Below are 25,616 nucleotides of genomic sequence, written 5' to 3'. Positions count from 1 at the left end.
CTGTCACCGTGCAACAGCCATGACGCGTCCCGCCTGCGGATACCAGCTCCTGTTGCTCCTGCTGTTGATAATGAGCGGCGGAGCGGTTCAAAACGACGGCACGGAGACCGTCAATACTCAGCCGATCGATACGACTCCGGACGAGCCGCGTCATGAAGCCGTGAACCAGGCGAGAAACGGCGGGAGACGTTCGGGTGAAGCTGCGCGCAGCGGTGAGTCCAAACGGGTTACGCATGTGAATTTAGCAGAGCTTCACCGATCTGAATCTATGAGCCAGTGGTTCTCAACGTGGGGTCCGGGGACCACCAGGGGTCCTTGAGGGGGTTCCAGGGGGTCCCCAGCAAACTGATGAATCGTTAAACTGCACCATTATTTAATTTGCAAGAAGACAATTAGACACAATTACACAATTAGCAGAACACAATTAGAGAATGTAGAAGAATGACTGTTTTGATCATAGTTTCACTGTTATCTCTCTACCTACAATACAGATAGTCATGGAATTCTGGACAAAATCATATCTAACAATAAAAATATTCTCAGATTTGGGTCAGAGAGACAAAATCTCATCAAATGGGGGTCCGTGGCCCTAATGTGGACTAAATTAGGGTCCTTGATATGAAAAAGGTTGAGAATCACTGCTATGAGCTGCTGATTGCTGAACAATGATGTATGTTGTGAATGGGTGTCAATGGGGTATGGCAAGGTGTGGCGCTCTCCATAAGTGAATAAGTGAATCCACATTTGATCTTGAAGTTTTTATCATTATAATGGAGAGCAAAGATCAAGCAGAAATCACCAGAAATCTATTTAGAAGCCATATCTAAACTAAAAAATCTCATCATTCAGGACCAATGTTCCTCTAGTCTAAGCTGATAGTTTGGTGAAGGTCTAATGATTTATCACATTGCCCAAATGTGCCTTGTGAGTCATCAGTCATTGCTCCACTTTGTACCCAGAAATGTAGTGGATATAAGCAGATTTAAAAGCTTTGGTGGCATCAATGATATTAGATGCATGAACTTTGCCATAGTTTAGGTTTTGTGGATCGTGGTCCCTAAATAGGGGTCAAATGAGGTGTCAAATGAACTGATCATTCATTATTCAAGTATTGCCTAAATATATTTCTCACATAGCAAAATATTGCCATGCAATGTTTTGACACATGATGGAAATGAATATTAAAACAGTAGTGCACGGTGTAGAGTGCCAAATGAAGTGGAGTGTGTAATTCAGTGTTGATGTCTCAGTCCCAGACCAGAGCCAGGTGGGCTGCCGGGAGCTGAGGTCCACCAAGTACATCTCTGACGGCCAGTGTACCAGCATCAACCCCATCAAGGAGCTGGTGTGTGCCGGGGAATGCCTGCCGGCCCACCTGCTGCCCAACTGGATCGGCGGCGGGGGCCACACGGGGAGGTACTGGAGCCGCCGAGAGGCCCAGGAGTGGCGCTGCGTCATCGACCGGACCCGGACCCAGCGGATCCGGCTGCAGTGCCAGGACGGCAGCTCCAGGACCTACAAGATAACGGTGGTGACGTCCTGCAAGTGCAAGCGCTACTCCAGGCAGCAGAACGACTCGGGACACAAGTCGGAGGCGCAGGGCAAAGATCAGACCGCCCGCGGCGCCAAACGGAGGAAAAATCAGAGGAAGACTGAGGACCGAGCTGGGATGCAGTCCGACAACTAAACCCCACGTAGTCCCCAGTGTACTCCCCAAAAAGACTATAGAGGCTTTGCATTTGTGTCAGAAATCTCCTAGCGGCAACAGCTGGCTCCATCATAGAAGTCCATTGGAGAATTAGCTGTGTGCAAACAATGACTAAATATCTGCTATAACAACCAGGATAGAAACAGAGACCTACCTGAAAAAGCTTGTTGTAGTGTGGCTGCAGGTCAATTCAGTAACATTCTGGTAACACTTTACAATAAGGGTACACTACGTTAAGGGTTAGTTAATGCTTAATAAAGGTTAGTTAATGCTTAATAAGGGTCAGTTAATGCTTATTAAGCATTAACTAACCCTTAATTAATGTACCCTTATTGTAAAGTGTTACCAATGTACTAAGTAAAAGTGAATAGTGTGATTTGTTCCCAAATGTAGGTTACTGTGACACAGTAACTGTCTTGTCTTTAGCCCTAGTCTCTACTCCAAAACACTCTGAGTTGTAGCTTGAGAAGAGTCAGCTCAGTTAACCTGAACCAACTGTTAGCTAGCTAACTAGCCAGCAGGCTCATTTACGAAACCAACTGATGTTAATGCTCACATGCAACTATTAGCCACTACTAATGCTAGCTTCTATACATTAGCTAGTGTACAAATCATCTATTGCACCCCCTCCGCACACAAGAACTCATACAAAGTACCCTCCGACTCGTTTTGATGCTTGTGTAGAAATTTGCAATAATTTCTGGTAACACTTTACAATAAGGGTACACTAAGTAAAGGGTTAGTTAATGCTTAATGAGCGTTAGTTAATGCGTAATAAGGGTTAGTTAATGCTTAATAAGCATTAGTTAATGCCTAATAAGGGTTAGTTAATGCTTAATAAGCATTAACTAACCCTTAATTAACAGCTAACTAATGTGTAATTTACTAATGGTGTTCATGCTAACTAAGGTATTAATTTATACATTATTTAATAGTTTATAAAGATGACTATTAAATAATGTATAAATTAATACCTTAGTTAACATGAACACCATTAGCAAATGATTACCAGACACATTGGTTAACTGTTAATTAAGGGTTAGTTAATGCCTATTAAGCATTAACTAACCCTTAATTAATGTACCCTTATTGTAAAGTGTTACCTAATTTCTCAGTGCAGCTGGTTTGCCAGAAACTGACATTTGATGTAAGATACAAAACATCTTTGTGTCACAGAATGAAATGCCTAGTTAGGTTTATGTTTTGCTTTCATGTGTCTCAGAGAGCAGGTCCTTTTACCATAGAGCAACTTCCTATACAAAATAATGGAAAACAATAATCCACTACATCATTCAAAGGTCGGACTTTGGAACCATGAAAATGTAAATTGAAAATGGTGCCAGGTGTTGTTTGTAAAGGTTTTTGAATGTTAAGATTTTTCTATCATATAAAACCATTAGATATATTATAGTGTGAATGTAATGCACATTAAGTGGGTAAAGTTTTGTGGGTTACTTTTGAGAGTGAATTCTATAGCAATGTAATTTATTTTTGTACTAAGGATAGCTGGAGTTCTTTTTTATGTTTTCTTGTCAACATAACCACTGTCTAAAATTGTTTGGGAATCAATAAATAGCTGAGTGAATATTGTCGACATGGCTCTGTTTCTGACATGCTCCCAGCCTGATGCTGCAGGCAGAGCAGACAGTCCCACTGCAAACAGGAACTCACTAACAACAGAGGCATTAGTCGGTGATGAAATTCTCCTTTCATCAGACACCTCACTTTGTTTTATTGTGAAGGGATACCTTCACCTCCAGGCTAACGGGGCTTGTTCCAGCTGCGGCAACATGTTAAGACGCTTTATTGTATCATATATCCTTTCATTTTTTTTCCACAGTGAAAGCTGTGGGCTAAAGATACACAGTGAATAGAGTCACCTGCGCTAAATGACAACAGGATGTTTAACCTGCGTTACCTACAGAGGAATCAAACCGGAGTATAAAAAGGATGGATGTCCCTTTGTACATAATATCCTGTTGTTACAGTAATAGGGCATCATAACAAGGTGAAGTCTAGTGGTTTTGATTAGCAGAAAGGAGGGAAACCATCTTGCAACTGTTTGTCTGTCTTTGCACAGGATCCGCACCGTTGCGTAGCTCTTGTAAATTCTCCTGTGTAATTATCTTTGACAAGGTAGCAGTGATCTGTGGACCACCTAGGACCACTGAATGAGATCCTCTCCAAGAAACACTCCCCTTCTTTTGAGTTACTTAACATGCTGGAAAGTCATTGCTAGAGCAGGTTTTGGAACACATAAGCCCTCCTCGACACCAAAGAATGGCTGCGAACTGTCACATCACTCTTCGGTTAACCTGCAAACTTCAAGGTAGACTTTTGGGTGCACCCCAACACACACACACAAAGGAAGCAACGCCACTTAATGAGAACAACAACCGTCAGTCTCCCTCCTCTCAACCCCCTCATTCCCACTTTTTACATAGTTCCAGAAATTCCCCCTACACCTATATTTTGCCAATCGTTAAAGGATGGGTTATCTGTCTTTCATTTCACCCACTTCATGTATTCTGGTTTGGCCTGACTCTTTGGTGAAGGGTAATTCAAGCTGCAGTGATGAACCAAACTCTGGCTTGGATATCCCAGGTGGCAACACATCTCATTATACAAAGTTCAGGAGATTCTGGCAAAGAAACCCTTTCTAATGGGAGTGTGTCTATGTTCCCTCAACCCTATCCCAACTTACCTTCTGACAGCCTTGACCACAGGCTTGCTCTAACCTTAACCCTAACCCTAACCCTAACCCTAACCCTAACCCTAACCCTAACCCAGTGACCTCATGCCTCAACCCAACCACCTCATCTGCCCTGGAACCACTCGACCGCAAGCAACCCTAACCCTAACCTCAACCATACGAGCTCCTTGCCTGAACACATAGTGCTGAGGGAACATAGGGCTGAGGGAACATAGGGATGACCCCGTCAACCTCTTTCTAAAAAGTTAGAACAAATGGTTGATCCCACATTGTATGTAGGAAGGTAAATTTACTTTACACTTGCCTTTTACTAAATAAACAGTACGCACAATTCAGTGTTTGGTTCCTGATTCTACTGCCCCATTATCATTAAGCACTAGGCTTTATTTCATCATCATTACTATGTACCAATGTAGTGTCTTTTTGAGGGAAGAGGGCTACTGTCGTAAAAAAAGAAGTTGTGTTGTGTTTACTGTGTAGCGTAAGGAAGCTCAATCTGGCTGAGAGGCAGCTCAGAGGCAGGCTTGTAACTGAAAGGTTGCCGGTTCGAATCCAAATGAATCCCAACCCAGGACCGGCTAAGAAACTGTGGGTGGAGAGAATGAACGAGTAACGCTCTGCCCTTCCTCAACGACTACTTTCAGTGCCTTTGAGCAAGGCACTGAACCCCCTAGGCTGCTCCAGTGGAGCTACTCAGTGACTGGCAATGTAAGCCTGTGGTTGTACTGGGTAAGCTCCCAGTGCGAACGTGGTGAACTGTATGAATGTGAAGCAGGGTGTTGCTGGAAAAGTCGACTTTCCCTGGATAAATAATGGTTAAAAAACGCTAACGAGAGCGTACGTCAGCCAAATTCTCTTTACGGTGCTTTTTTTTTTCTTTTCCTGGAGGCGATGAAACATAGTTCTGAATCCTGTAAGACATTAGACATATTTCAGTGATCAACCCCTGCTGTTAAACTATGGCTGTGTTCGGCCCCGGTCCCTCCAGCGGCATGCAATTTGTTACTTACCCAGTCAACACCTCGCCGCCAGCCAACATGCGATATCTGCCCGACCGGCACATTCGCCATGCCTCTCTGTTGAACCTCGGCTTAGTTCAGGGCCGTGAAATCTCCCCACAATCTCATAATTACATGCTTATTGAAGCGCCTCTTAGGCACAGGCTTGTAATACTTTATTTTAACAGACTCCACATCCTGCCGTACCCTGGCATCTCACATTAATAGAGCGCCGACATTCTTTCATACGGTAACGCACGTTCCTACCTGCAGACTTCACACATACCTGAATAGGAGGATTAGAGCAGAGTCACTGATAACCGCTGACCCTCTAAAGCAGTGGTTCTCAACGTGGGGTCCGGGGAACACCAGGGGTCCTTGAGGGGGTTCCAGGGGGTCCCCAGCAAATTGATGAATTGTTAAATTTCACCATTATTTAATTTACAAGAAGTTAACACAGTTAGAGAATGTAGAAGAATGACTGTTTCTCTGTTATCTCTCTACCTACAATACAGATAGTCATGGAGTTCTGGACAAAATCATATCTAACCAAACAAATATTCTCAGATTTGGGTCCAAGAGACAAAATCTCATCCAATGGGGGTCCGTGGCCCTAATGTGGACTAAACTAGGGCTCCTTGATATGAAAAAGGTTGAGAATCTCTGCTCTAAAGGTCGTGGATGTAGCTTCCCAGGTGGGTGTGAAGAGATCCACACAGCCGGGAAGCCATGCGGTAACGATCCGGACCATAATAAGGGGCAATTAATCATGAGATAATATTCTGCCACGACTGGGCTCGCCGCCAAACTGCAGTTTACAAAAGCTCACGCCACTTTTAAGTGCTAATCTTCCTCTTCCCTATATTGTGAATCATATGAATCATTACTGGATACATCAAGGGAGGGGATCACAGCCACATCAAAAAGCAGCAGATTCGTCTTTCCGCAAACATGCCACCAGACAGAGGAACACGGCTAGAGCGATACAAAGGTTCATTTTGCGCGAGTGTCCCCAGGCCTTGGAAGCTCTGAAAGGTGTCTGTGGATGGATGTCTGTCTACATGTGTGTGTTCTGGAGTCAATAGGTAGCGCTGCTTTATGCTCACAGAGGAGGGGGGGGGGGTTTAATCTCTCCGGTGAGGACACACCTGTTCCTCATTCAAGCGGGATGTGACTGAAGGATGCCCTCAAAGTGGCTCAGGAAGCCTCGCCAGACAAAGACGCTCTGTGCTTTATGTCCAGCTGTGATGCTGTTCCTGCAATTTCACAGTCAGAAAATGGAGGGAAATGTGAGAAACAAGTGTTTGAATTTGCTAGCAATTGACTTTTCCATGTCCTGTTGGTATCTATAAAGGGAATATGTTCTGAGTAGATATAGGCCAAATAGTATTGAGAAGAAAAATCTTAGAAAAATGTTAGAATTGTAAGTTTAAAAAAAATGTGCCAATAAGATATGACAACACAGTGGACCCCTCTGGACTGAATTTTGTTCTACCTAATTAACAACATTGGAACTGACTACAGCATACCCTAGTAATTTGAATGTAATTATGTCAGCCTGGTGGTGTGTGTGTGGGTTTTTAAATTTTTTTTTTTTTATTGTTATGTATCATGTTTGTAAAGTTGTGACTCCTGCTGTTTTTGTGTTTTGTTAAGGTAGTTCAAGAAACTATGGAAAAAAGTAGTTCTGTACATATTCCGAACTGGAAGTATATGTAATTGTTGCCAGAACACCAATAAAAAAAAAAAAAGAAAAAAAAAAAAAGTGCCAAAACGTATTGACTGACTAACTAACCAAATATATGCTTTTTAACAGATTTTTTTTAATCCAAAGAGCAGCCAACTGCACAATCTTTAACATTAGAAGCTACGAAGCATTCCAGCCTCCTATCTGTTTTCCAATTCTTAATGTTAAAAATAATCTGGGTTAGTGTCAGGTAAGGTGCCAATCACATAAAAGTTTAAATACTTTACTGTGATTATCTAAATGTTCTGGCACTTGTTTCATGCTTTGTCACAACCTCCACTCATATTGCTCTTAACAAGCAAACCATAAAAAAATACTACAGAAAGACATTAAAATTAGTGAATATATTATATAATTTAATGATATGACTCTTTCCACATGTTTAGAAACTCTAAAATTGGATGCACATTATCTGCGGAACATAATGCTGATTATTTGAAAATTATCGACAAGCACGATCTTTCTCTGGCTTCATCTTTTCTCTCTGGGGTCCTGAAGGATTACACACACTCATAACAAAATATATTGTTCTGTATGATCTCCACTACCATGGAATTTCTGTTTTAATCATTCTTTGCAGCTTATGTCTGGCAAGCCTCATCAACACTTGACTCGAATTTGGATCTATTAAAAATATATATTTAAAGTCGTATTTTTTAAACTGGCACGCGCGGGGTTTTTCCTCGTTAGCGCGAAGTGTCGGTTTTGTCACTTCATCTGAAAAACGGAGCATTCTCGTTCAGGAATGACACGGCAAAGGAACTGGCAGCGATTCTGAGGAGAATAAATGTTCCATGGTTGACAAATGGTGGTATTTTGTTATTTTGTCCACAACTGATTAATGAAAATGGAACCATGTGAATGAGGCTCCGTTCACACTGCAGCAGAAAGTGTCCTAATTCTGAGGATTTCTGATCAGTGTGAACAGCAAAAAAAGCTGCATAGAGTCGCCGTTTTTCAGATATGTGCTACAAAATCGAAAAAAACAGATCTTTTGTTATCTTTACTCCACACCAGCGTATTGTGGACATTGCTGTCAGTTCATATTAGTGTCAGATATGTATTACATCCTAGAATAGACACAAACAGTCATCCAAAAAATCTGATATGAGCAGTAATTTGGAAAAAAAAAAAGCCTACAGTGTGAACGTAGCCTGAGAAGCTCTTGTGCATTTGAGCTAGTCATGCTCATATCATACAGATCCTTTCTCTTGCCTGACAGGGAACAGAGGATTTCTGTCAGCTAAACCCTTAAGGACATAGACAGAGTTATCAACAACAGCTAGATAGGCATTAGTTTGCATTTCACACACAGAGCTGACATGGCAACAAAGAGATACCTGACATTTGGACGTGATGGCTTGAAAAAGGCAGAGGTATAGTCATATAATATGAGTAGAAACATTAACTGTCAGTCATTTCATCAAGTACCTACTTGTTTTACTATTCACATGAACCTTACATTTACTTTAATATGGCTTTTGCTTGACATAACAAATTACATGGTAACACTTTACAATAAGGGTACATTAATTAAGGGTTAGTTAATGCTTAATAAGGGTTAGTTAATGCTTAATAAGCATTAACTAACCCTTAATTAATGTACCCTTATTGTAAAGTGTTACCAATTACATTTACTCTGTAACTGAGTAGCTTTTTGTTAGTATTATTTTTAAATTAGTAATTTTACCTAAGCATATTTTGACTGAATAGCCTATTGACTTGCATTTCACCACATTTTAAATTGCATCGATTGCAGAGTTCAAATTTTAGGCTCTCCATAAGCATCAAACTAGTCAATGGTAACAAAAAATTCTCACATTTATCCATAATAGTTGCTTAGTTAACATCTATCAATATTATCTACAGTATCTACAGTATTATTGGTTTGTGTTTGGCTGGTTGTTGTCTAGCTTGTCTAGCTAGCTAGTTCACTAGCTAGTTTGCTAGCCTTGCTAGCTAGTATAGCTAATAGGAAAATGTAGTAACATTATGGGCAATGTCAGAATTTTAATGACAGATGGAATAATGGCATGCATTTCAGAATATTATTTTTAGAAAGCTCAACATGGTCTAAATTATAACATGTGGAATAGCCTATCACATATGAAACTGTCTCATCCTTTTTGCATCGCATGGAAACAAAAGAGTCTGTTTTTCTAAGTAACCTGTTAAGTTTTACTCTGAATACATTTACATTAGCTACTTTTTACTTAAGTCTACTTATACTTAAGCAGAAATTTACAACAGTATTTGGCTTCCAAGTAAATATTTAACCCAGTATTTGTGTTCTAGTACAATTTCAGCAAGCTAACACTTCTTGTAGTATATTTTAGGTCTCTTTCCACCCAATAGGCACTTGATACACTACTGCCCTTGTAGGTACTATAAAACAGACACTTCTTCTTCTTCTTTGATCAGTTGAGTCATATCACCAGCATGTCACTTTTTACCTTATCTGTGGAAATGTTAAGGAATCATTCAGCTATATAAGTCCTTGATGCTCCAGCCTGGCTAGAGGTTGTATTATTGCAGGTGTGTTTGAGAGTCAGAGTAACTTGCTCATCAGCTGCTGAAGACAGACTGTGTCACTTTGCTTTGTTGGATGCCCGTCTCTGTCCGGACGGCTAGTGGTCTGATGAAATCACCTCTCATCGGCACTAGAGATCACTGGAGTTCTACTTGGGTGGGCCAGATGAAGCAGACATGTGTAGAGAGCAGAGCTGGGTGGTAGTGCAGGGTAAACCCACCCAAACTCACTTTTCCCACCTTTCTATATTTGGAATAGAGTTTACCCATCTTTTTAGGCTGACATGAATCTTGACATGACATTAATTCATAGTATACATCATAGTAAGTAGTATCAAACTCATGTAATTTGAATGAGGATCGGGTGGTTTTCAGGGAAAATAGGTATAAATGAATGCTTTTGTGAAAATATAATTGATTATTGTTTATACTGGTGGTTGCGATGCCTTATGATGATCATCAACTGGAGTTCACAGGTCATTTGAGTATCATTTACTTTGCCCACTGATATTGATTATTGATCAGATTAAAGTTGAAATATTCCAATATAAAAGAAAAGTTGACCTTCTCTGTCTGGAAGTATTCCAACTGTGATGAGAAACGGTAGAAAGGTTGACTTTGAAGTTGAAGTCAGAATGACAAAGTAATAAACAAATTACCGTTCCTAAAGAATATGAGTAAAACAATAATACTACCTTTGGAATCAATAACAAGTAATGAGCTTTTTTCAACCCCAACACTGGTAGTTAGAGTACTAGCTGGTCAATTTCCACATTTCCTCATCGTCTTCCCACAATATCTATGATTCATATTGGGTTGGATTTTGTTTTAAATTTAATGCTTTTGTAGCCTTAGGAGCAGTTGACTGGATTCTACTGGACTTTTAGTTCCAAGTCATATGTGTGTCACTACGAATGGACAGCTATGAAAAAGTCATTTGGAATAATTTCTCTATGAGCCTAATGAGTCACAGTAATGCACTTTGATGACCCCCATGAACTGTGTATAGTGTAGCATTTTTTTTAACATCAATATATCATTGTCAAATGAATTGTAACCCCTTGGTATAACTACTGTAAACACATGAGACCATGGTGGAGACAATTGTCAGCCTCTATCTAATATCAGTGGTATTGCTGGTGCTCATGTTTCTCAAAATTAAGACTACATTTCCCATAAACCCTGTTGCTTCCTGTCCCCCTCCCCTTCTCCCTGACATCTTTGGCTTTACTGAAGAGGATAAACATGTTGGAAGTGATCAACTCTGAAAGCTTTAGCTCTGTTTGCTCTGGAAGAACAGCGCCCTCTTCCTGTTTTGTGCCGTAAAGCAATCCAGCAGATTTCCCGCCAAATCTGACCTGGTGGTTCACAATCTAAAATGCTTTGTAGAGGCTGGTAGAGGCTGCCAATCTTCTCGGTGATGGTCTCATTTGTTTGCACTAATGTCTCAAAATGAATGTGGTACTGATTAATTGATGTTAGAATGCTACATGTAACACCTTTAAGAGAATCACAATGTTCCACAGACAAAACATGTTGATAGATACAGTACAGCAAACACCTGAGAGAATGAGAATTGTTACATGAACAAAGGGTTTGTATGTAATCATTTCTGTCATAGGTTTTGTTTCATAAAGACAAATCATTGCAGGGACTAACAGATTGGTTCCCTGTATCAAGGTTATTATCGTTAGCGAAAACTAACGAAATAACGAAAACTAGGTGTGAAAAAACATTTTCGTTAACTGAAATAAAAATAAAAACGAGGCTTTACAAAAAATGATAACTAACTGAAACTGCATTGTGTGTTTACAAAACGAACTAAAATAAACAAAAATTATAGAGAAAATGTCTTTAGTTTTCGTCTTTGTCAATATATTTCATACATAAGCCTAGTAATCTATCTTTCCAATTTTTTATTTTTTTTTACCTTTTTGAATCTCGCCCCTGACAAATACCCCATATTACAAAAAAGACTAAAACTAACACTGAAACTAATAAAAACTAAACTAAAACTAAGCATTTTAAAAAAATAAAAACTAAACTAAACTAGCAAACCCGCTTTAAAAACTAATTAAAACTAAACTGAAATTGAAAACAAAAGTCAAAACGAAATAAAAATAAAAACTAATGAAAAATGCAAAACTATAATAACCTTGTATAACCCTGTATATGAACACCTGGGACAAAGAATGCACTTATAGAGGAACAGCATGCAAACAGTGAATATCACAATATGACAAAATGTGTAACAAAATACATTCAATCTATCGCCTTCAGCTGCAACAGTAATCTGTATACTGCACAAAGGGGATAATTCAGGCATTAATGTCATTGTTAGTAAGGTCTTTACTAGGGAAGAAGTGGAGGTTAAACCCACCTGCATTCAGTTTACCCACCAATAAGGTTTAGCATGTTTGCTGACATAAATCTTTACAACATAAATTCATAGTACACACCATAGTAAGTAGCCACATATCCAAACTGATATAAGTTATATGAGGATAGGGTTTTTAAAGGCAAAAAGCATATAGTAAATCAATGCTTTGCAGAAAATATATTTGATTTTCCTTATTATGGTGGTTGTTTGTGTGATAATTTACCCACTTTTATATTTACCACTACAACACTGATCTTTACCAATGAGCTCAGCAGTGATAATCGGTGATGATGAAACTGCGATGGTCCATTACGGCACACAATAAAGAATACAAGGTTTCCTATCCACGAGAGTCTTATTGTAATGGACGCACACTCCCTGAAGACAGGATAACATAAAAGCTATGCTGTTTGTTCCTCATCAGGTATTAGATGTCAACACAGAATGCTCTAAGACCATCTGATATCCTTGTTGCTTTCTTGGTGATCTCATGCTTTTGGAAAGGTGCATTTGCACCATCATATGCTTAAATTACAGTAAAAAGCACTGATAATGCAGAGAAGTCCTATTCAATAGATGGATTGGTGAAACATCCGTTTTCTATGAGATCATGTTGTGAAGAAGAAGAGGTTAGAGAAGAGATTTCGTATAATCCATTGTCCCTTTTTTTGAGAGACCCATAAACTAGCAACTTGTCAACATACACAGTAAATCTGAAAAGTCCTATATGTTCAGTGAGACTATTTGAAAAATTCATTTATGTTCTGCATGCATAGAGGAATCTCATGTTTTGGTCATATAACACAGTGATTCTCAGCCTTTTTCATATCAAGGACCCTAATTTAGCCCACATTAGAGCCACGGACCCCCATTTGATGAGATTTTGTCTCTCAAACCCAAATCTGATAATATTTTTATTGTTAGATATGATTTTGTCCAAATTCCATGACTATCTGTATTGTAGGTAGAGAGATAACAGTGACACTATGACCAAAATAGTCATTCTTCTACATTCTCTAATTGTGTTCACTTTTTGTAAATTAAATAATTAAGTTTAACAATTCAGCATTTTTCTGGGGACCCCCTGGAACCCCCGTCAAGGACCCCTGGTGGTCCCCGGACCCCACGTTGAGAACCACTGATATAACAGACAAAGCACTACGTAGACTTGAAAATGAGTATTAGTGGTTTCATTCAGGGTAATGGAAAATAGTAAACTAAATGTTGAGTATATTGAGAAGAACACCAAGGAGAGAATATTTCCCCCATGCCAAAATATGACCATAGTGTTAAAATCTGTTTTGAGTTACAGAACGCGCTACTCTGCCAAGTAGCACTGAGCCCTCGATGGTAAAGGCATAAGATACCAATTAGAAACGCTCAAAATACAGACAAAGTGTGCACATGCTCAGAGTCATTTGTCAAATGACTGGTTATGAAGTTCTAATAAAATGCTAGACTAATATGCTTCTGGGATGTCTCCTCCTCTTTCTGCGGTAACGCTGGAAAACATTTACTCATGTCAGTAATTCTTCTAATAAGGACCTACAGCCAAGAAATATCATACATATTGAATTTTGTCACTCCTCAAAGGACTACACTGAGTTTTTGGGAGATTGTCCCATGGCTCAACTTAGCCGTTACTTTTCAACACTGGATAGGTTCACAACAACATATCTTGTAATATGGGATGTCATTAACAAAGTAGTGCTCTTGGTCAACTTATCTGTTAGGTGATGAGAACATAGACAACAGATTCATCCATGTGTCCCTGGCAAATCACTGGCTCCAGTGTTTCATGCTAACATATTAGCATTTAGCATATGTTGAGTGATAGTCAAGCTGCGTTCCATTTACCTCGGAAGTCGGAAGTCGGAGCTGGGAATGACGTCACACCCGAGTTGACTGCGTTCCAGCACAAGAAGTCGGAAAACCTGTTTTTTTTAGTTTTTTTTATTTCACCGGGTTGAGGAAGTGGGGTTTGCTCTAGCCAGGTTAGCCTTGTTAGCAATACCAGTTGATAACAACGCATTACGCGGTATAGCAACATGTAGCAACATGTAGCAAGATAGAAGTTGGACAGTACTGTGTGTACGACTGATTTAATGAGACACAAAAGACAGAAGTGCTAATAAACAGTATATTACTACAGCTTGAGGTGTGGAGCAGCCATTTTGGATTTTGAGGTCAGGGTTGGTGAGGTTCTTCCGACTTTCCGAGTTGGAAATCCGACTTCAGGGGGCGTTCCAGTTAAAATTTCCGACTGAGAACTCAGAAATTCCGACTTCCCAGTTCAAATGGAACACGCCATAAGCCACTAGCATTAGACTGACCTAGACTGATCTTTAGTAATAAAAGTTGGGCATTACTTTTATATCATTTCATGTAAATTTTACCAATTTCCTCCACAAAACTGCCAGACTTAGCTGCACATCATTCTTCTCATTTCTCTCACTTTTGAGGTAATGCTAGTTCACTCAAGTGCATGCTAAAGTGTTAGCATGGAGCCTACTATCACTCAACGCTAAAGTGTTAGCATGGAGCCTACTATCACTCATGGTGTATGCTAACATGTTAGCATGGAGCCTACTATACGCTAATGTATATATGTGTATGCTAATATTAGTATGGAGCCTAAAATTACTGTGAAATTGCTCAGTTGATTTTGTGCTAAACTAACAAAATCTTAGCCCTGCACATATAGCATATTTCTGTTTGCTGTTTTTCTCCCTTTGAGGAGACTAGCTCCTTAGAGGCAGATATATTTGGCCAGGTCCATAGATGAAGGTTCTTATCGGTTATTCTATTCTAAATTTAAACATTTCCTTAGGGGTAAAAGTATACCACTAAAACCACTAAAATCATTCTTCTAGCAGCCACACCAACAGTTGTTTCAGTAAGAGGAGAGATGATCTCAAACTGTGTGCTCCATTCAGGCGAGTGGAGGGTTCAGTTGGGGAGGAGGCAGGGAAGGCATTAAGGCAGTGAGAAGCCATCTGACTCATATCTGGTAACTTATACTGCTACACTGCAGATAGACTAGAACAGTGATTCTCAACTTTTTTCATACCAAGGACCGCAAAATTCAGTACACATTAGGGTCACGGACCCCCATTTGATGAGATTTTGTCTCTCGGACCCAAATCTGAGAATATTTTTTATTGTTAGATATGATTTTGTCAGAATTCCATGACTATCTGTATTGTAGGTAGAGAGATAACACTGAAACTATGATCAAAATAGTCATTCTTCTACATTCTCTAATTGTGTTAACTTCTTGTAAATTAAATAATGGTGAAGTTTAACAATTCATCCATTTTCTGGGGACCCCCTGGAACCTCCTCAAGGACCCCTGGTGGTCCCTGGACCCCACGTTGAGAACCACTGGACTACCTTCTATCCACTTTGGAGTGAGTGCTGATCTGGGGCTTTGTATGGGGTCTTCAGGAAACATTATTACTCAACATAGTGTGCACCGGAGCCAGTGATCTACCGGGGACACATGGACGATTTTGGTCTCTATGTTCTCATCACTCATAACTTGACCAGGAGCTTTGTTAATAATACCCACACCTTTGTTAATAATATCATATAATGAATTCAAGATATGCAATCTATCTTGTGTTGAAAAGTAACACAAATGTGTGTTACAAATGTGTGACTACACTCACAGACCATGAAATGAAGTTGAAAATGTCACTTCCTTTCTATGGGTGATGGTTGTAAAGTTGGCCAACAAAATTGCAGTCTATAAACCCAATGATAAAAAGCTCCAAACTATTTTCTTGAAAGCACTATTTATTTTGCTCAAATACTGTATGTATTCATTTTCCAGTCAACCCTCTGACCACCCACTGAGGCCAGTTATTACATTTTCCAGGTTTGTATGTAATTGTGGAAATACAGTTGGCACAGAGACTCAGGATGAGCAACAATCTCTGATGGTTTGGTTTCTTGAGACTACATCTCTGAGACTGCTCATCTCTCAGCATTATCAGAGAGTTGAATGATTATAAAGAAATGGAGTTTTGTATTTTTTAGCACTGATTTGTGTAGATCTGAAAGTGCAAACACAGTCAGAGTGGAAATGCTATTGTATGAAGTATCAGTGACACCTGGTGGTATAAATGCAACAGTCATGTTTCATCACATACTGTGAGACGCTTCCTCTCTTTTATTCTATGGCAGGCTTGCAGCAACAGGACATCAGATGTGTATAAGACTGGGATTAAGGATTAAAATTCCTGAGGTTCACTACTGCTACTACTACTACTACTATTATTACTACTACTACTATTGCTACTACCACTACTACTATCCTGGCAGTCATTCCTCATTTAATAAAGTTCCATCTGTTTTTAATTGTATCTCTTTTATTCCTATTTTTTATTTTATTTTATTTTTGGCACACACTTTTATGTAAAGTTCGATCTGTTTTTAATTGTATCTCTGTTTGTTTGTGTGTTTTTAGTTGTACCTGTTTACCTCATATATTACCTTTTATGCCTATTTTCTATTATTGCTGCTTTTGGGTTTTATTGTATGTAAAGCACTTTGCAAACATTGTTTTTAGAAAAGTGCTATACAAATAAAGTTATTATTATTATTGTTATCATTTCTCTCAATTAGACAAAGGGAAAATACACACATGCACGCAATATCAAATTACGCCACCAACATCTGCTGTTTTTTGAGTGAAAACATTAACTTGCCAGAGACTATCATACAGTAATTTCTCTGTTCAGTGTTGTTATATAATTGTAAAGGAAGCCTGCACGTTTGGCCCCAGGCCTCCGGGGTCAGAGGTCAAATTCACATCACACACAGTCAAAAGCATCTAGTTTAACCACAGAAATGTAGATAGAGTGTAGAACAGGCCGGTCTGTCTGGTTAGAAACACAAATACAACCGCAAGGAAAATGGGATTGTGCTGAAAGAAACATTCCCAACACAGATTCTTTATTTGCCTCTCAAAAATATACGAACTGAAAACATACACAGTAAAGTGAAATGGGCTATTGCATATTCCTGTCTGTATTGCACTTCATGTTGCCAAAGAAAATGCAGTTCATATACAACTGCATTATTTGTAATGGAATGCATGATAATATGATGATTAACTGATGCTCTCATCATGTGTGCAGTCTTAATTGTATGTTGAACAGGAATAGCTGACTATCTGAGGAACCCAGAATCACCCATAGATGCACAAAATATGATGACATGATATGATATGAAAGATACAAATTATTGACTGGATCAGACTAAATGGTAGTGGGAAACAAAAAGGAGGGTAAACAGTCAGTGTTCATCATGAGGCAATATTAACAAAACTTCTATTTTCAGAAGACCATATCTTCGTATAACTTACGTCAGTTTGATACTACTTACTAAGATGTATACTATGAATTCTATCTAATTCATGTCAGCCTAAAATGGTGGGTCAACTCTTCCGTAAAAAAAACATATGTAGGGAAACTGATTTTTGGTGGGTTTACCCTCCACTACATCCCCGACTATAACCGATTCCATATTGATTGAATTATGTATTATCAGGCAGGATGGAAACCACACAGGCCTGTATGATGACATGTTTAGGTGATTTCACTCTAAGAAGAGGCCTTGCCTGGTAAGAAACAATATACTGGATGATTTGGTCGCAGCCTTTGTCAAGATAAATACGTTGAGGCTAAGTGGGAAAATAGAAAGTGAATGTTCTTTTCCCTGCCATGACAGAAATAGTCCTCTTGGAATGGAAAACTTGGAGGTTTACGTTTCCCAGATGTACACGTCATCAAAACCTTGTCAACACAATATCTGCGAAATGGATTTGCAGTGTGTGAATCTGGGCCAGGCCATACTGTGGCATTCTCCAGACTGCTGTGCCATGGTGGTACGACACATAGTTTGAATTACTCCTCAAAACTCCTTATACTAGGCCTGGTACACTGCTTTAGAAACACCACAATTGGCTCAGTAGATAAAGATTTCCCTAATCTTTGAATTGTAATGTCGTCTCATACATGATACTGATAAGTTGTAGGCTACATTATGAACTTGCCTGCATGTAGTCTTGGGTTTTTACCAGAGGTGTGACCAAGTCAACTTTGCTCGAGTCCCAAGTCTCAAGTCTTGAGGCACAAGTCTCAAGTCAAGTCTCAAGTCTAAATGTAGATTAACAAGTCAAGTCCAAGTAAAGTCCATGTCATTAATGTCAAGTCTCAAGTCTAAATGTAGAACGCCAAGTCAAGTCCATGTCGTTAATGTCAAGTCCCAAGTCTAAATGTAGAACATCAAGTCAAGTCAGAACAAATCAAGAGTCCACTATCAATTTAATATCTTAAAGAAAACTACATATCTAGGACTTTTCAATGCAATATGGTTTTAATAGGATAAAAATGTGGTAAGAGCGTCATGAGTTTGATTTCTATAATCAGTTTCAACTTCAATAAATTCAATCATTCCATACAAATTCAGAAAACATCTGAATACAAAACACCACCATGTCGTCTGGTGGAACAAATCTCATCACTTTCAATCTAAGTCATTTACACAAACACAAGATCTCAAGTCAAGACTTTAGAAACCTTTTCAAGTCATCAAGGGACAAGTCAGAGTCAAGTCCCAAGTCACCAGAAGTTAAGTTTCAAGCAATTAAAACTGTAACTGGAGTCTGACTCGAGTCCAAGTCATGTGACTCGAGTCCCCACCTCTTTTTACTTTTTTACTTTAGAATTACTGTGGGTTTTTTTTACTGCATTTCCTGCTGGTGTCAGGAAAGGGGACGTTTAAAGGGGACCTATTACAAGAGTTCAAGTTTTTCTCTATTTATATACATATATGATTGAAGATGTTTGACATTGTTAAAATTTGATTTTATTTGAGCGGCTCAATTTAAAGTTATTGCATTTTCAAAACTCCACCCTTATTTACAGGCGGTTTTTGGTCTAACTTCAGCCATCGCATCGCAACTGGACTCAATAAGATCCTGTCAATCAAGCCAGTTTGCATCATTTGAACTTACCATGAGCTGGTATTGTTGGCCAATCAGGGTCCAGTATTGTGACTGTTCTGCCTATGAGGACTTCAAATTCATTCAATAAACTTTGTTTGATTTGTAGAACATCATGAAGAACATTATTCTTATCCTGAGCCACAGTGTATATGAAAACAAAATCATGCAAACTGAATATGTGACCTTTAAACTATTCACCAAACCTCTGCAGTCTTAGAATAGATAAAAATAACTACTCGCAGAAACACTCCATCGTCAAATGACATCAGTCTCCACTGGCTCTTCCAAAGTATACTACCCAATTAAACTAGAGTGATAAGTCCAGTCCAGCTCACATCAGAGACGGAGCCGCTTCCATGGGAAACCGAGGCGGGTTAACCACGGCTGGCTGATCTTCATAAACCCATGCATTACTAATTGGAGACAAGGCTAACGTGTCATGTTAGTCTGCCATTCTGCTACTGAATAAATGATACTTTTAGCCGCCAGCTGGAAAGTTAAAAGCATTCGCATTCTTGTGCTTTAGAAAGCCATTATTTACAAGAGAGTGACCAAAGTCTGTCATACTCCGGGAGTCCTGATGCCCCACTGCTGCAGATCAGTAACCAAACTACCAATTTCCTATTATAGCCCTGTGATAGGCATGACACTGACTGATTCAGACGCTGATAACTCCTGTCTCCAATTGGCTATCGCCGCTCTTTTCTCCGCTCGCGATTGGCCGTCCGCAAAAACCGAACCGGCCCGGGGTTTTCCGGTGGCGTTCCAGTAGGTCGGTTAGCGCTGCAGACTGCCGGTCGTGTGCGAGCCACGCCGTAAATCCGCTTCCCCCGCATTCGTTCATGTCTACATCATCGCGAGTGTTTGGTCAGCATGCTGGTTCGGGTGAAGCCGAATGCCATCTCACCACAGATGATGTAATTTCCTGCTTTTAGGGCCCTGATATTATTGAGGATCTGTGTGTGTGTGTGTGTGTGTGTGTGTAGGGGGTTGGGGGGTATGGAGCGGCAGTGGAGAGCAGTTGGCCCAAACCTTTCTAATTAAAGATGTATGAAAGAGGCCCCTGAAAGGACATGTGGAGCTCCCATCTATAGTCCCATCTAACGGCCCACCGCAAACTGAGAGGCCGCTCATGTCTGTGTATGGTGAGAGAGAGGGAGACAGAGAGAGAGAGAGAGAGATGGAGAGAGAGAGAGAGAGAGTAGTAGACTGAGGAGAACGTGACCTGGCCATTGTGTCTGCACTTTAAAACTGCATTATACAGTAAGTGGAGTCACAAATCTCCTATCAGCCAATTCTCCGGCTCCATTATGGAGGTGGAGAATTGGCTGTAAGTTAATAATGTTTACAACAACCAGGCTAAAATAGAGCTAGCTGAAAAAGATAATTGTGGTGTGGCTGCAGGTCCATTCAGTAATGTTAAGAGTAAAAGTGAATAGTGTGATAAGGTGGATTTGTTTCCAAATGTAGGTTACTGTGACACAGTAAACTGTCTTGTCTTTAGCTCTAGTCTCTATTCCAAAACACTCTGAGTTGTAGCTTGAGAAGAGTCAGCTCAGTTAACCTGAACAAACTGTTAGCTAGCTAACAGCCAGCAGGCTAATTTAGCAAAGTAACTGATATTAATGTTAACATGCAACTAGTAGCTACTACTAGATACGCAATATCGGAACCCATCTATCGGTCTGACGACGATTAGACTCTGGGGGCGACGGCCAATATTTCAGTTTTTTTTTTTCCGGTCATTGTTTACAGTCTGATTAGCAACTTGAGATGCGACAGTCGAACGTTTCTCCACACAATACACAAACACTGATACTTTTTGTAGGTGTTTTAGGACCAAACAACATTTTGGCTAATCTCTATAAACAGATATCTGCATATGAGACGTCGTCTCTCAACTCCAACTCCATTCTCGCGTCTCAAGTTGCTAATTGGACTGTAAGCAATGACCGGCGCACGGAAGAGGAAGTCTTGGCCCGGATGTCCGCTGGTTACCCCGGAAACCCCGAAATATTGGCCGTCGCCCCCAGAGTCTGATCGTCGCCAGACCGATAGACGATGGGTTCCGAGATTGCGAGATACGTAGCTAGTGTGCTAGATGTGTTAACAACAAGATGTTTAGCAGGACCAGATAGTTAGCTAGCTAACAAGCTGTTATCTAAACACAATCAATCAGATGTATCAGCAATGCAGTTCCCAGTCCAAAACAGCACAGAAACTTTCCATGACCTATTCAGTTCTGTTGAGACGGCCAAGTTGTACATTTGGAAACACAATTAGCTGTTCACAGCCACTGTTGCTCAAGAAGTGATGTTCTGGCTTTCTATGTTCCTTTTCAAATGAAGCCAGTCAGACGCCATACGAGACTTCCAACACGCACATTTAGGTTATCTTCTTACAGTGAGATGAATTTGCTTGTCTCGTACAGAGGTGAATGAATGTCTGAATATGTTATGTAAATGTGTATCTATGGCGGCCTTACGTCAAGTTCAAATCAAAGTAGCTTAACGTAGGTTAAAGAAAATTATGCACATGAGTTCAAAGTATTAAAACAACAAACGGTAATAAAAGATAATGAAGAAACTGCGGTTGAAAAACTGTTTCTCTGTGGCGTCTCTTTCCTTTGTCGCACACCTGGTTCATTTAACCTCTTGCCGCACGTATGCTACGCCATTGGCTGGTATCAGTCTCAGCCAGTCAACTACGGCCAAAAATATGCTCATTAAATAAAATGGCTCCAACAAGTGAGGACCTCCATATGGCTGCCAGAGGGTGTGACCTGAAAGACCTCTATTAGTATTTCTTAGTATTTGTTTTTATCATGAAAATGGAGAGCAACGATTAAGCAAATATCACCAGAAATCTATTTGGAAGACATCTAAAAGATAAAATCAGGGAGCATTCAGGACCATTGTTCCCATGTAAGCTGATAGTTTGGTGACCTACGTCTAATCATTTTTCACACTGACCAGATAATATTTTGTCAGTCATCAGTCATTACTCCACTTTGACCTTGCCATAGCTTTAGTGAACTGACACCCCTCCTCTCATATAGGTCAGTCGGAAGATCTTTTATATTTCCAATTTCCAGGATCAGAACTGGCTTTGTTGCCACTATTGGCTTTGTCTCAGTTAAGCTGGAAAACGGCAATACTGACTGCAATAAGACCTCTATTTACATTCAAACTGAAGGTATCCAAAGGTTGTATTGGATCCAAGAGGACACTACCAGCTCTGGTCAGTGTCAAAGGTGATGCAGTTGTGTGTTAGCGTACGTGTGTGTGTGTGTGTGTGTGTGTGTGTGCTCGTAACTGAGGGCGGGAGAGCGAGTGTTACTTTTAAAGCTTTCTCTGATTAGCGAGTTTTTTGATTAATCAGCTTTCCCAAAGAGGTCAGTCTAGTTCCATGTAAACACGACACGGCTCATTTGCAAAGAAAATGGCGCTTTCTGGGCTATGTGATGGTGGGATATTTGGAAGTTGAGTGTGTACAAGCCTCACCGCAGGCCTGGCAGCACGGCGCAGTCTGCTGCTAGTGTTTACAGTACATCCTCCTACAGAATGACTATTCCGAACGCAAAAAAAATACAAAGCGATGTCTTGATTACAGAACAACACGGACCCGACATGTGGCCCGGATTTACGAGCCGAATTAAACCCTTCGCCTTCACTGGTTTCAATTAGGGTTAGACCAATATAGCTGCTAACCCTAAAAGAATGTTGGATGTTAGTTAGGTAGTTCTGTTAGTTAGGTAGTTTCATGATGGTCTAAATCCTGTTTTTTGAGGCTTTTGCACTGTAACAAGAATACAATTCTGGCGGAAACTGAATATATAAAATACGAAATACTTCAATTTCAAGATTTTTTTTTTTTTAACGATTAGTATTTCAATTTCTGTCACAATTTCATTTCCAGATAGACCTTAGAACAGCGATTCTCAACCTTTTTCATATCAAGGACCCCTAATTTAGTCCACATTAGGGCCACGGACCCCCATTTCAGACCCAAATCTGAGAATATTTTTATTGTTAGATTTTATTTTGTCCAGAATTCCCATCTGTATTGAGGGATAACAGTGAAACTAATCATTCTACATTATCTAATTGAGTTAACTTGCTGAAGTTTAAGAATTCATTCAACTTTCTGGGGACCCCCTGGAACCCCCTTCAAGGACCCCCGGTGGTCCCCGGACCCCACGTTGAGAACGACTGCCTTAGAACACAAACATTTTACATAATGAAACAGAAGACATACCATACCCATACCACCCCCCACCCCCACCCCAAAAGAGAAGAAAACATAATAAATTATAACAAAAATAATTATACGCATACATACATACATACACATACAGTATATATAGACATCAAATAAGCAGCATTTAAAGATTTAAAGATACTGAATGCTTCAGTACAAAAAGAGTGGTGCCGGCCTTCAAAAACCCCATCTGGTTGAACCCTAGCTTCAATGTTTGGAAGAAGGGATTTGAAAAAGCCCATGTGTAATCATGAGGGAAAGCTTTGTGGACAATGGATGAGAAAATTAGAAGCTTTCTCTGGTCGCAGGTTGCACTCGTACACTCCATAACAACCTACTGTTAACACAGTTTGAAGTTCACAAAGTCATATATGTCATGCTGCAGAAGGTCATCTGATGAATCACATTTTTTTTTTACTTTTTAGACCGACACTCCCGTTCATTCCTATGGGGAATTTCGAGTCCACACAGAATGGAGTATTACTGTTACTGTACTGTGGTAGTGTTATGATGCTGTATATTAACCACAGCAGCAGAGGGCAGTGTGTCCATTCAGTACTCAATTATCCAGGCAGGATGAGTGTGATGAAGGTCTTCTACCAACGTGAAAAAAAGACTAATTTAGCTGTTTTTTTTAGTTCTTTTTTTAATTCTGACCTTTTCTTTTCTTTTCATAGGAGCCATGCTGACGTGTTTCGGCCTGATTTTGGTGGCCAGGGCTCTGAGGAAGGTCAACAAAATCAAAACCAAACGGTCAGAAAACAGAAAAAGAATGAAAAGAAACCAGCAAAATGAACAATTGAGGTGAGTGAGTCTTTTGTTTTTTTTTCCCACTGTTGGAGTGCCGCCCCTGCCCTAGTCTTCCCTTAGGAGAATTGTTTGACAGGGATTGGGTTGTGGAGGAGCATATTTGATTTTTTTTTTTTCTTATGGATTGATGTGTAGATCCGTATTGTAAGTCCACAGTAGCAGGTTCATGTTTGGACAAATCCTGCATCGTAGTCCATTAGAGTTAAGATGAAATTTTGAGAAACAACAATGTAAACACAGTATAAATGAATGATGTTTTAAGAAATACTAAGGAATTTATGCAGCAAAATGAACAGTAAATACGCTCAACGTTGGTTTCAGAAGCGGTCATGAGTCTCAGATCCATGTGGGTAGTAGCACTTGCCCAGTAGAAAGGCATTGGTAGAGTGAAATACTATTTTGGCCAGAGCCGGAGGAACTTAAGAGGAGAAGGAAGCCATTAAACCTTAAGATGTCAACTTCACTTTTCTGAAATATTACTAATATTAGAACAACATGGCGTGCTGGGGGTGAAGTGAGTTTAGAGAGACAAAGAGATTTTTTTTCTTTCCTCTGCATTTGCGAGCTCGACTTCAGACACGGGCTGCTGGATTTTTTTTTTTTTTTTTTTTTTTGGGGAAGAAATTCACCTTTAAAAGGGACTGACATGCGGAGGTATCGGCTGGAAAACTTCAGCCCTGATAGCAGAGGGGAGACTGTGCAGACTAGTTATTAAATCTCAATCTGTGATCAATTGTTCTCCTATAAGTCTTCTCTCATTCGACGGCACCTGTTTATGACAAAAATGCATCCTTCAGTTATTATTGCATTCATTCAGATCCATAACAGGAGCTACTAAATATTGATATTAACATGTATCAAACTTATATGTATTACATGCATCAAACATTTACACCTAGAGCTAATAATATGATTGAAATTGATAGACTTTTTAATATAGCAACAACCTTTTCCATCTAAAGATATATAGATCAGAAAATAAAACTCATAAGAAAATATATAAATACACTCTTAAAAAGGATGTGTCAATTTGAACACATCTGTGGGTCTTCTTTGGGACAACACACACTTGTGTTACTTTTCAACACAACATATGCTAATGACAATACATTTTAACATATGTTGTTATTAACATATCTTGTGTTGAAAAGTGTGTGTTTGTCCCAAAGAAGACACACAGATGTGTTAAAATGACACATCCTTTTTAAGAGAGTATTTCAAACAGATGTATGCAAGGATGTAGTAGAGTTTACTTACTACCCAGATATGAATTTTTATTAGGAAAATTTATAGTATGTATCATAGTAATTAGTAATTATTATCATAAGTAATAGGGGAAAAAAGATAGGGGAAAAAAGACAAAATCTGACAAAATCAATGTTTTTCTGAAAGTAAACAATTCTAGTAAGTAAGAAAAACCATATGATGATAAGACTGGAGGGCAGAGTTTACCCAC

The 25,616-nt window shown here is 39.6% G+C and overlaps 1 protein-coding gene across 2 annotated transcripts; it reads left to right on the top strand.

Annotated features, from left to right (window-relative positions):
- sostdc1b (sclerostin domain containing 1b) lies at positions 1–20,664 on the top strand. 2 transcript variants are annotated; one of them, XR_011694758.1, is made up of 3 exons: positions 1–212; positions 1,251–2,101; positions 20,561–20,664. XR_011694758.1 is itself a non-coding variant. In XM_071512073.1 (2 exons), the coding sequence occupies exons 1-2, from the start codon at positions 20–22 to the stop codon at positions 1,685–1,687; spliced, it is 624 nt and encodes a 207-aa protein (XP_071368174.1). In that variant the 5' UTR covers positions 1–19; the 3' UTR covers positions 1,688–2,629. The 2 variants fall into 2 exon arrangements, 1 of the variants encoding a protein (XP_071368174.1); XM_071512073.1 differs by lacking the exon at positions 20,561–20,664 and having other exon boundaries at positions 1,257–2,629.
- The last annotated feature ends 4,952 nt before the right edge of the window (positions 20,665–25,616 follow it).

The sequence above is a fragment of the Centroberyx affinis genome, unplaced genomic scaffold, assembly GCF_046629955.1.
Source record: "Centroberyx affinis isolate AG114_WGS23_722 - 3 ecotype Tasmania unplaced genomic scaffold, CSIRO-AGI_Caff_v1 ptg006064l_1, whole genome shotgun sequence".
Lineage (NCBI taxonomy): Eukaryota > Metazoa > Chordata > Actinopteri > Beryciformes > Berycidae > Centroberyx > Centroberyx affinis.
Note: the sequence above shows the minus strand (reverse complement) of the source record. Positions and strands in the feature narration are given on the sequence as shown.